This window comes from Pimephales promelas, chromosome 10 (assembly GCF_988280905.1).
Source record: "Pimephales promelas chromosome 10, fPimPro1.hap1.1, whole genome shotgun sequence".
In the NCBI taxonomy this organism is placed as follows: domain Eukaryota; kingdom Metazoa; phylum Chordata; class Actinopteri; order Cypriniformes; family Leuciscidae; genus Pimephales; species Pimephales promelas.
The window spans coordinates 9,348,693-9,361,506 of NC_142778.1; the positions used below are offsets into that span (position 1 = coordinate 9,348,693).

Below are 12,814 nucleotides of genomic sequence, written 5' to 3' on the forward strand. Positions count from 1 at the left end.
TGGCTTTCTGTCTTCTGCTGAACATGTAAGGTATTTTGAAGAATGTTTCAGCTGTTTTTGTCCAAATAAGTCAGAAACGTCTAAACGAAAATCAATACAACTCGATTGATATATTCCTATGTCATAATGTTTGGGCATGTGATGTGTGAGAACCAATGCGGTTTGATGTTAGTTGAGGTTTGAGGTTTGTGTTGAACGTCTTGATCTGATTTGCGGGTGAATAAAGGCTTAAAGGGGTGGTTAAGAATTTTGGACATCGGGCCTCATTTCCAAGTTAGCCGTATTGTTATTTATCAGTGGAGACAGTTTTTAAAAAAAATTGTCATCCAGTCACTCCAGTTGCATAATTCGCCGGTGCTAGGCTAGCGCGAGTCAACGGTAACTGCTAACCCACTCCACAGTACACCAACAGCAAATAAATGATAACGCCAGACTATCGATGTAAATGTCTGTTGCGAGAATAATGTTAGAATCAAACTACCCTTTCTTCACATTGCAATAGTTGTACTTTGTTCCCTGTATTTAAAAGCGCAGTCTGACCGAGTGATATTAAGGCCGCGTTTCCACCGAACTTTCCCCAAGAACTAGGAACTTTGGGGTGGTACTCTGTTACCCCTTCTCCACCAAAAAAAGAACTGATTACATAACTGTCCTCTAAAAGTCTTTGAAATAAAGTTGTTATTTTTGTTCGTTTTTGCGCACAAAAAGTATTCTCGTCGTTTGATGAAGTTAAAATTGAGCCACTGTAGTCACTTGGACTATTTTAACGATGTCTTTAATGACTTTTCAAGGACAGCAAGTCATTCCCTCAAGAAGCCTATGGACTAGTATGCAGGAGCGATCTTAATATCTTAAATATCTTAATTTGTGGTCTTACGGGGTTGGAACAACATGAGGGTGAGTAAATACTGACAGAATTTTCATTTTTGGGTGAACTAACCCTTTAAACAAATGTGGATTTGTAATAATAATTAAAGATGAGCTACACAACTTGCCAGGACATAAACAAGCAATAAGGCCTACTATCAGTAATCACAATCACGCTTCCCATTTAAAAATGCACAAGTCTACTCAAAATAACCCTTGTCAAGCTATAAATCCTTGTTATATATAAGACTTGGATCTAAACAAATGTGCTGTGCTCTAGCAGCTTTCAAAAGGATCCACCAGTGAATTTATAATAAGACAGCTGCATCATGGGGGATGGGTGGGCCTCCCCCCTCTCTCCCTCTCCACTCAGTAAGGGAAAAAAGCCATTCGTCATCTGAGACATCATCATGACTACATATGTGATGATGTCATGTTTCGACTTTTACGCAACAATATTCCAGTGGATTTTTTTTTTTCTCAAGGAGACACGCCTTGATCTGTGAGGACCAGCCTACAGGCCTCAGTGGGGGATTAAAAACAACTACAATTGAAGACGCGTGGATGCAGCTGCTATGTTAGAACCGGCTGTTATTTTAGGGATGCTTGCATCAGCACCAGAAACGGTTGCATCATCCCATGCAGGCAATGATACTCGCATCAGGACCGCCTGCATCCCACTGGCTCTCTGCAGTCAGCCATCAACTACAACTGTGACCCATATCAATACATAACAGGCCTTTGAAAACCTCAGCTTGCCTGCCAAATACTACCAATCTCTGCTCTCCAAGGATGCTGAACAGGAAGGTGTTTGTCCATCACCTAATACAGTTCACAACATCATTCTAAATAAAATGACCAGCAATACAGGGGAGTCATGCACATTTAATTGTATTCAAATTCAATTCTGTGTTTAATTCGATCCCAAATAATTCATGGATGTTAATTCAAAGGACACATCGAATATCAATCCCTGCAGACAAAGGAAAAAAAAACTCTAAAACACAAGATATGACACACATCTTCGTATTACAATAAAACAATAGGTTGTTCATCGGACATTAAGGCATGCACGAAGAATTACTTCATTCAAATGATCAGAGGACAATAATGACAACATATGCCCCAAGCATTACGCGTGAGCAACGAGCATCAACAATAACACACTTTCAGACATATGCAGGATTTGGCATCGCGTTGACACATGTTCATTGCATTTACAGTCTTTTTTGGCATCAGCATTTAATGTCAACACGATCGCATGATGAGTGTGTGAGTTTACCTTTGTATATAATTCAGACGCAGCCATGATGATGATCGCACAATGTTCCTGCAATCACAGTCAGCTGAACATCCGATCAACGGCGAACATTCAAATCTCTCTTCTAGATCTCACTCAGTGAAAAGCCTTTAGAAGAATGTCATGGAGACAGAGGATTCGGCTCATTCCTCATGAATCCGCCCGTGTTTTTGGCGTGTTCGTTCTTGGTGTGATCTATGCAGGGAATGAGTCAATGAAAACGCGGTTGCCATGACCTAGAGAACTAATGACGCAAGACTGCGCTCTGGTGGACAACACTGGATCAACACAAACTGGCATCCCACCAGTTTTTTTTTTTTTTTTTTTTGATGACACATAATGAAAACGATTATACGAATCACAGTAAATGCAGATAACATTTATATAAAAATAAAATATAATACATTTGTAACAAAAAAAAAATCATTTCCACATAGGCTACACATTTACTTAAAGGATTAGGAACACCATACTAATACTGTGTTTGACCCCCTTTCGCCTTCAGAACTGCTTTAATTCTGCGTGGCATTGATTCAACAAGGTGCTGAAAGCATTCTTTAGAAATGTTGCCCCATATTAGCATCTTGCAGTTGATGGAGATTTGTGGGATGCACATCCAGGACACGAAGCCCCCGTTCCACCACATCCTAAAGATGCTCTATTGGGTTGAGATCTGGTGACTGTGGGGGTCATTTTAGTTCAGTGAACTCATTGTCATGTTCAAGAAACCAATTTGAAATGATTCGAGCTTTGTGACATGGTGCATCATTCTGCTGGAAGTAGCCATCAGAGGATGGGTAGCCTACATGGTGGCCATATGGGGTTGGACATGGTCAGAAACAATATGTCCAGGTAGGCCGTGGAATTTAAACGATGCCCAATTGGCACTAAGGGGCCTAAAGTGTGCCAAGAAAACATCCCCCACACCATTACACCAACACCAGCCTGCACAGTGGTAAAGGCATGATGGATTCATGCTCTCATTCTGTTTACTCTACCATCTGAATGTCTCAACAAAAATCGAGACTCATCAGACCAGGCAACATTTTTCCAGTCTTCAACTGTCCAATTTTGGTGAGCTCTTGCAAATTGTAGCCTCTTTTTCGCATTTGTAGTGGAGATGATTGATACCCGGTGGGGTCTTCTGCTGTTGTAGCCCATCCGCCTCAAGGTTGTGCATGTTGTGGCTTCACAAATGCTTTGCTGAATATCTTGGTTGTTACGAGTGGTTATTTCAGTCAAAGTTGCTCTTCTATCAGCTTGAATCAGTCGGCCCATTCACCTCTAGCATCAACAAGGCATTTTCCCCCACAGGACCGCCGCATACTGGATGTTTTTCCCTTTTCACACCATTCTTTGTAACTCTAGAAATGGTTGTGCGTGAAAATCCCAGTAACTGAGCAGATTGTGAAATACTCAGACTGGCCCGTCTGGCACCAACAACCATGCCACTCCCAAAATTGCTTAAATCACCTTTCTTTCCCATTCTGACATTCAGTTTGGAGTTCAGGAGATTGTCTGCAGGAACATACCCCTATGCATTGAAGCAACTGTCATGTAATTGGTTCATTAGATAATTGCATTAGTGAGAAATTGAACAGGTGTTCCTAATAATCCTTTAGGTGAGTGTACTTTCCCCTACTTTTACTACGTTTACAAAAATACAAGTTTGTAAAATACGACCTGTCGTACGCCAGTTTGTGACATACAAAATTTAATATATTGATTCGTGTTTGTGAATGACTTTCACTCTCACTCAGCACGACTTTAATCTACTCTAGCCTATAATCTATACTAATTTTGTTTTCTGCCACCAGCTTTGTTTTTTCTCATTTGACTTTTTAAGCACTATATTACTCAACATTTAATCAGATTTGTTGTCCTTGTTTTTATAGGCTACTCACCATTGTAAATAACTGTCAATGGTTCCTTCCAGTCAAAATATAGTAGGCTAAATACATAAGGCCATCACTTCTAGAATTTACTAAGAAATTAGGGCTGCACGATTAATCGCACAATGTTCTTATGTGCATCTAATCAGTAAAGCCAGTTCCTTGATTAGTAGTAAATCACCTTCACCTGCTTTCGGATGGACGATATGAGTGTTAAATTAACACTCAAGGTGTCACGGGGTGAGTGTAGGAGTGAAGGCAGAGGAAGAAGTAGACCGAAGAGGCGCTCCAATTCAAAACTTTACTTAAACTTTAAACATCCAACGGGACAGGAATCACTCTCAAACACTTGTAACATAAGCACAACGACCGACAAAGACTGAATGAAACTGAGGGAACTAAATACACAGGGGAATCAAATATAAGAGGTGCAAACAGGTGAAAATGATGAACAGACGAGGAACAGGTGGCTGATGAGGGAGTGAGTTCCGGAATGGAAACAAGAGGATCATGGGAAGTGTAGTGCAGGAGACGCAGACAGAACGGTGCAGACGAGACTGTGACACAAGGGTGTTAAAAATTAATTAAGTGATTAATTTAGTGATGATTGAGCATTATTGAAGACACCTGATGATCACAAGCAGAATCACTGAAGGACAAAATCACAAATTGTAAGCCACCGTTATGGCGATGAGTGTCTGCTTTAGTTGGTCTTTTGATCCTTAAACCTTAATTTTGTTTGTCTGCTGTTATTGATTTATAACAGTCAAATGAACATAGACAAGCGTGATCTGATAGAGTTGGGCACTAAAGTTCACAAGACAATGGAAACACAGACAGGAATCAGACATGAACCCACACCGTGACCGCTACTTTCTGGCTACTTTTTTATTAATCTTGATAAGCTTGACCTTTATTGGAGCTTTGCATTGGTGTCAAAAAGCATATTGACGTTCTTGAATAATTTTGTGGGCCAGTTTGAATATAATAAATGGAAAATAACAATCAATCAAGATTCTTTTCTACACTAAAACATATCACATGGCTTTAGAAGACTTGAATGCACAACACAGATGGAATACTTTTGTGGTCTTTTTTTGAAGCTGGACAGTCATGGTTACTATAGTAAGCTGTAATTAACAAATTGTAATTTGGGGTGAACTACCCCTTTAAGGATTTATCAGCACTGGATATCACAGCATCGGATACTAAATTTACCTCTGTATTTGATAAATAGATGAAATGAATGTATGTATGAATGTTAGATTCAATGTTAGATAAATTATCTTTCTGAGCCTGAAACTGGATTGACGCATTCTGATCTCCAAGCACGTTGACCTGAACCACCTCGCTACACTGGTCTGTAGGTCTTCCTAAAAATCTGGATCTCTTTGGTTGGAAATCCTACAAACAACCATCATGATTATGATTAGAAGTCTTCTCTAAACATCCAAAAAAAAAAAAAAAAAAAAAAAAGAGCCAGCAACACAAATAAATGGAACACATACTAATCAATACAATTAACAACTATAATGCATTACAAAAAAAAAAAAAAAAAAAAATACATGGGATTTAAAATGTGTCATCAAAACGTGTACCCGATATTGAGCTGGTTTCAGCAAGGTAAATTAAAGGTTTAGCTCATCCTCATGTCCCTGTGACAATCACTGGGCATTTTTAAATCTGCGTGTTTTTTATACAAATTTTCTATACAAATCACAATTAATGGCACAAAGATAGTACACTTTGAAAAGACAAACTTTGGTGTTGTCTTGAGAACGTTTAAAATAGTTCTGACAGCGTTAAGTTTGATGATTTTAAGTTTGAAATAGTGTTAGGTAATTTTACATTTGACATAATATGAACTTTTTCATTAAAGTCCCCGTGAAATCAAAATTGAACCTATTTACTTTGTTAGCGCATATTACTAGTCTTGTGGTGAACAATTAATCCGTGCAAGTAAAACTATATTTATAAAATGTTTTACCTTAATCAAAATCCGAAAAGTTACTTCCGGTCTGGAACGGTTTCTTTTTCTGATGACGTAGGTTTCACAGCTTGGGTGGGGAAACGCGTAACCACCACTCCCCTCAAACCGTTAGTTTGCTATGAGCGAGAGATGGAGAGGAGGAGCGCTAAAACCCTGCCCTCTGTTCTGGAAATACGTCACAGCACTGGAGAAAAATCGTTTGCAACTTCCGGTTCACGGGGACGTTAACATAAAAAATATGTGTAGCCTCTTTAATATAGACATCCTTTCCATAAAACGACCATTTTGAAATTAAAGAATTTAAATTAAAGAGTAGGTTGTTTGCTTGGCAACCATAATTTACTTTCCTTGGCAAATATCAGCAAACCAGGGAATGGAAAAATGTGTATCCTCTTAGTCTTTTATTCAAAATATTCACAAAATATGTTAATCTTTTTATTTATTTATTATTATTCTACACAATTATTTGTTACTCAAATATATTTGTCTATTCCTTTAATACTTTGTGCAATCCCCCCCTTCCCCAAAATAACAGCTATGAATTTTCTGAAGAACTTTTTTTAAACTTAAAATTCTTAGTTCATATTTACCAAGGTTGACAATATTTCACCAGGACTTTTTTTTATTTATTTTTTTTGCCCATGAAAGGTTTGTAATTTTTTCCTTTGCTTGTCCTTAGAATGTTGTAAAGGAAAAACAAATTATATAACCCAGAAAAAAATAAATTAAATAAGTCTTTCCAATATGTAATGACTAAAAAAACTGAATACCTGATGTTCATTCTCCTGCACGGTTCCTCTTCTTCACTCTTTTATTTTAAATATTTGTGTTCCCATATTTCTAAATGATTGCACTTTTTATAAAAAAATTGACTCAAAACCACAGAAGGTTTGCAAAACTATTTTATTTACAAGTCAAAATGGCTCAAAAGCGGCCACAGTTTATGCTCATGCAAACCGTGGACAATTTACTGTAGTGCGACGACGTGGTGTGAGGAACCGACAGCCAACTGTCTCCCTCCTCTGCATAGAAGACAATGTACAGGAGATCTCATGGAGTTTACTACACATCAGAAGGTGAAAGATCCTCACTGCCTGGTGTCTACAACCAGACACAAATGATGCGTGACGTGAACGTGTGGCGTTCTAGAACTGCTTGCCAATCTGTGTGATGGCACTACATCATTATAAGGCTTTAAGCTCTATGATACAAGGCAAGATGACAGCAGCCTCAGAGATCTGCATTACATGCTATCAAACATGACGAACCAAGTGTCCTTCACTTAAAGCTGAAGCGTGACAAAAAGAAACAAGCATTCTCATGAACCAAAAGGGGTGCAGATCAACCACATTATTAGAGATTACTTTCAATTCATTATTGATTCAAGCAATTAACTCCACAAATAATGGAAAAGTTCACTCTGAAATGAAAATTCTGATATCATTTACTCACCTTTCTGTCATTCTAACAGCATCTGCTGGTTGTAATAGCTGTAACGTTTTACGATGGGGTTCCATTTGCTCGCATTAGTTGACCATGAACTAACGATAAAAAAAATTGCTTTTCGTAATCTCGAACCAACAATGAACTAACTTTACGATCCATAAACACTAGAACAAATGTGTTAAATTATTAACTAATGTTATCTAATGAGACCTTATGTTAAGTGTTACCCCAAAAAAGCTTTCAAATCTCATTCATGCATATTTAGACTTAGCTTGATGTTTGTTCGAATTTGTTTTATTTATGGTGCTTTTACGTTTCGGTTGATGCATTTCTCATGAATAATTGCAAAACCTACTATTTTAAGGTTTTGAGTTATTGTATAGTATCAAAATACAAGTACTTTTTTGAAATTCCTAGAGCTCTACTGCCCAGACCTTCTTTAATTGAAAAAGAGCAGCTTGGACATTCCACTAAACATCTTCCTTTTGCATTCGCCAGAGGAAATAAAGTCATACGAGTTGAGTAAATAATGACAGAATTTTCATTTTTTGGTGACCAGAGGTCTTCAAACCCAATCAAACACACCTGAACAAGCTAATCAAGCTCTTCAGGATCACTTGAAAAACACATCGGTGTGAAATTCAGCTTGCAGGACAGTGGGTTCCCGGGAACAGGGTTGAGGAACTTTGCTCTAAGAAGCAGTGGGTAATACAGGAATGGTTAGAATTAAATGCATCTTCTAAAATGCTGTTTACCCTCACTCACTAGCAAATATGTACACTTTGAACTACATACTACGACACATTTAAAATATCAGAGTCCTTTTGAGAACTTTGAGAACCGCCTTTGGAGCCACGACCCAACCCATCTCACAGTGCGGCATTACAGCCATCTGCAACTCTTGAATATTCAGTGTATTTTCAGATAAGACAGGAAACGAAAGAGGACGAGGGCAGGAATGCAGGATCGGAGATAAATGTGGATGAAGAGACAGGAAGAGGGAGTGTGGAGTGAAGGACGGCAGCAGGTATCAGCCTGCCAGTTTGCTGGCCACCAGAGAGGGTTTCCTCTGCGGCAGGTCCTGAGGGGTGGGGATGTGGTCTCCGGTGATCTCGGCCTTCTCCGTCTGTGCCACTGGAAGCTGCTTGTTCTTGGTCTTGGCCTTCGCCATGTTGTAGTCGCCCGAGTCAAAGTATTTCGGCTGGGAGAGAAAGCAGTCGAGGAGAATTTGTTTGCTTGAGTGAATTATGGCACAGGAAATGCTTTATTTCTTTCCCAAATCACTTTGAGAGATGTTAGACTGGAAATATACAAACGTTCATGCAAACAATGTTTAACAAAAACTAGAATGCCAAATAGAAAATGATCTGAAAACATTTTAATGTCATTTTACTCCCCAAAAAGGCCTATCAGAGGCGTTTGTCTACAATATCAGTCAAAAGTTAAGATTTAAGATTGTGACATTTTTTAAAGATGTTTCTCGTCCTCACAAAGGCTGCATTCATTTATTTGATTAAAAACAGTAAAATCAGTACTAATTTAAAATATTACCATTTCAAATAATGGTTTCTATTTGAAAAAATTGTAAATATTCTGAAAAAAATTGTAATATTGTATTCATTCTAATATTCTGATTTGGTGGTAAAAATAAAAATGTTCTTATTATTATCAATGTTGAAAACAAGGTTTCGCTGCTTAATATTTTTATGGAAACACTACCATTCAACACATTAAAGTGATCAAAAGTGAGTAAAGACAATTATACATTTTTAAAAGATGTATACATCAAATAAATGATGTTCTTCTGAACTCAAAGAATCCTAAAAAAATAATAAAAATAAAAATAAAATAACTTTGGTAATAAGAACCACTATTAATAATTGAACGCCAATAATAACAACTGAAAAAAAAAATAGCCCCAAATTAGCATTAGAATGATTTCTGAATGATTGCAAGACACTGAAGACTGGAGTAATGCTGAAAATCAACTTTGCTATCACAGGAATAAATTATATTCCCATATTTCCTTATATATATAGATCCATTGAATGCAGCATTGTTGAGATAAAACTCTTATAAAAACATAAAATAAATAAAAAAAATCATAATCATCCAAACTCTTGACTGGTAGAGTATGTCCATGACCGAGTTTACTTTTCTGTGTTATCAGTAACCCAGTTCCCATGCTATCTGTAGCTCATGACTCAGTCACATGATGCTGTGATGTTTTACTACTGCCAGTGTAAAACCACCAAAGACCTGTGATCTGTATCTCTTCTTATAACCCAGTGGTCTAAAAACAAAATAAAGTGGTTTTCATCCCACCAGCAGGAGTAGAAAGAGAGAATATGAATGAATCTCACCCCCTTCTGCAGTCTTTTTCTGAGCAGATCGGATCCTCCGGGTTTATTACCCAGGTTAGGGTATCTGTCCCTCAGTTTGGCTTCCTCTATTTTTTCTAGACAGATCTTATTCTGCTCATCCTGAGAGAAAACACACACATAAGTCACTTATTTAAATGCGATACATTTAGGCCACACACACACTTCTAGTGGACCATAAGTAATGAATGAAAGAGGCATTATTTTTGTACGAGTCAATACTTTGTATTTTCCTTTTTTTTTTTTTCCTCGAAAATTCTATATCGTGGACCTTTAAAGAGGCCCTATTATGCTTTTTAGCTTTAGTTAGCGAAACTTTAGTTAGTATGTAAATTAACGTTGCTGTTTGAGCATAAAAAAAGATCTGCAAGGTTACAAAGCTCAAAATCCACTAGTAATAATGTAAAATATGTGAAAAATAATGTTTTTTTTAAACAATCAAGTAAGGGTGTGCCATATCATACAATCCACGTTAACACCGGTAAAAAGTCAAATCGCGATATCAATGATTGATTTACATTCCCTAGCACACAACAACAAGACCTGCCTAAGAGTAAGCAGCACGTCAGCGATTTAGTCACACAATCAGTTCGCAAGTAACACGTTTTTTTTACCGAATATACTGCTTTAACTAAAAATAAACACGCAAAATTGGGTCAAAATTCAGGTCTTGGTTAATTTACTCGTAAACACAGTCGGTTATGTCTTAAATAAGCATAAAACGCATGTCACAGTGGATGGATCCAGGCACTAGCTCTGAAAGTGACTGCAGCCATGTGTGTCTGCCATTAATGTTGTCATCAAAAACAACAAAAGATTAAAATATTTTTTTTCTTTATTTGTTTCTTTTTTATTTTGTATACATTTTTGCTACTTTTTCAATTTAATTCAAAGATTGAAATCAAGCTTCCCTGTGTTGTTTAAACTCTTAACAACAAAACTACCCAATTGTAAAACATTTGTGAGCAAACATTTAGGTGAGATTTTTTTTTAAATGGTCTAAATTTGTTATTTTTTTCTATTTCGTCATAAATCGCAAATATTCTTGAAATAATGTGTTATAATTTTGAGGCTATATTGCCCACCCCTACAATCGAGCATGAAAACATATTACAATACACTCCAAAAACAAAATAAAGACTTCATAAAAGGGCCTAACAGGACATCTTTAAAGATTGATTCCTCTCCTTGACCCCAAATCCACTCCATTGGCCGAGAAAACTTTTTTTATGGTCCCAATTAAAAATTATGGAACATCATGGTATTCATTTTTAATATTGGCGTAAACCATTTTTTGTCCAGATCGTCCAAAACCATTTACATTAAGAACCTTTTACATTAAATATCCCATTATATTACTTAAACATTTCCCCTTTTTGTGCTTTCAATTGAACTTTGATTAACTACTTAACCTAAAAGCTTTGTATATCACTAAATGGTTAAGAAAAAAAAACTCTTTTGATTAGCTAGCTAGAATAAGATATCCATATAATATGGTATGTTTTTAAACAGGCATAGAGGAGGAGGATTCTGGGGGTGATATGATCTTGCATAATCCTGGAAACCGCATATTATGATTGGTCGAGCAGCATTCGAAGAGTGCTTATATTTAGTCAAACTCTGTTTGGTACTTTCATTGTTTATATAAGACCATTTGATTGTACTAATGCGGTTGGAGACTGTGTGCAGCACTGAGTTAATAGCAGAGCTAGGCCTATATCTTTTCTTGCAAATAGAAGAAGCGGTGTGTGTGATTTTGCCTGAAGCTTGTAACATTTATTTTTTTATTACTGTGAACAGTTCAGTTTCTCTCAAAATGTTGATGAAATGGCTTCTTTTAGAACTGTTTCCATAGGCAGAGAATAAATATGAACTGAATTTGTCAAATTCAAATTATTCAATATCAACTTATTTTTATGTAATTGTTAGTATCGAGCAGCTGTCATTACGTAAGGCCTCATGTCTCCAGCCAATTAATGGACATAATGATATTCAGAACAGCTTGTGCGAAATTTTTTTAAGTCATTTTTTTTTTTTTAAATAAATCAAGGTATACAAAGAAAATAATATCATATGCTCAAATGTTGAAACAATTTTCAATTTCATTTTAGTTTTAGGACAGCATAAACTGAAATTTTATTAGGAACTTTCTAGATTGTATTCATTATTTACAATGAAATGATGGTGCTACTTTATTCATTGTTTGGTGGTTCAGAATTTCATCATTCTAAGGTCTTTATGTAAATCCATACAGATCTCCCTGATGCATAAATCCACAGACTGTGACAAGATGCAGGTTATAAAACGCATTTAAAAGTCAATATATCGAATAGCCTAGCCTACTGTTCAACAGTTAACTTAGCTTCACATGCTAACCGCTAGCTAACATCATCACAACTCAATCTAGAACAAAACAAACCAACTACAGCATTATTATAAATAACATCTCAACATGTATATGTATATTTATCTATCAGGTGGTTTAATAATGCTAGTCATTTCAAAGATCCAATCAGAATGTTGGTATTTATTATTAGAAGGCCTTTATTCATCAGTGGATAGCAGAGGGCTTTAAAACAATGTTCAAATACACTAACCATTCAGAAAATAAAGCAATCATCATATCTATCAACGATATCATAGTAGGTTTTGTGGGTGCATCGCCTTTTATTCGATGTCTCTTTGATTCTATCGGACTAACGTTAGTCTGTAAATACTGTTAACGTTACATCGCGGAAAAGCTTAAATCTGACTGACTGCAGCGGTTTGATTTCACAATCTTCAAATATACTTACTTTCTGCTCCTCCACATTCGTTTCCTCAGGCTTTGTGTCCTCCATTTACTCTGATATGATAGGTTTGTGATGTTTAAAATCACAATCTGAGCTCCTGATCAGTGCGGAATACTATAGCAGCTAGCCCGCTCACAAATGTACCA

General features: G+C 36.7%; 2 protein-coding genes across 5 annotated transcripts in view; both read right to left on the minus strand.

Moving 5' to 3' along the window:
* The window catches only part of myo5aa (myosin VAa), a 96,212-nt gene extending 93,808 nt beyond the window's left edge, over positions 1-2,404 (minus strand). For 2 of the 4 annotated variants that reach the window (XM_089135384.1, XM_089135383.1), the window contains exon 1: positions 2,150-2,404. In XM_089135384.1, coding sequence (XP_088991510.1) covers positions 2,150-2,176 — 27 coding nt within the window. In that variant the 5' untranslated portion in view covers positions 2,177-2,404. The remainder of the gene's footprint in view (positions 1-2,149) is intronic. The other 2 variants (XM_089135386.1, XM_089135385.1) reach the window with 1 other exon arrangement.
* A 5,588-nt stretch (positions 2,405-7,992) lies between these two features.
* Positions 7,993-12,814, minus strand: arpp19a (cAMP regulated phosphoprotein 19a). Its single transcript, XM_039681643.2, has 3 exons — positions 12,672-12,814; positions 9,859-9,978; positions 7,993-8,696 (listed from the first exon to the last, which is right to left on the minus strand). Exons 1-3 carry the CDS (start codon positions 12,714-12,716, stop codon positions 8,526-8,528), a joined length of 336 nt encoding a protein of 111 aa, XP_039537577.1. The 5' UTR covers positions 12,717-12,814; the 3' UTR covers positions 7,993-8,525.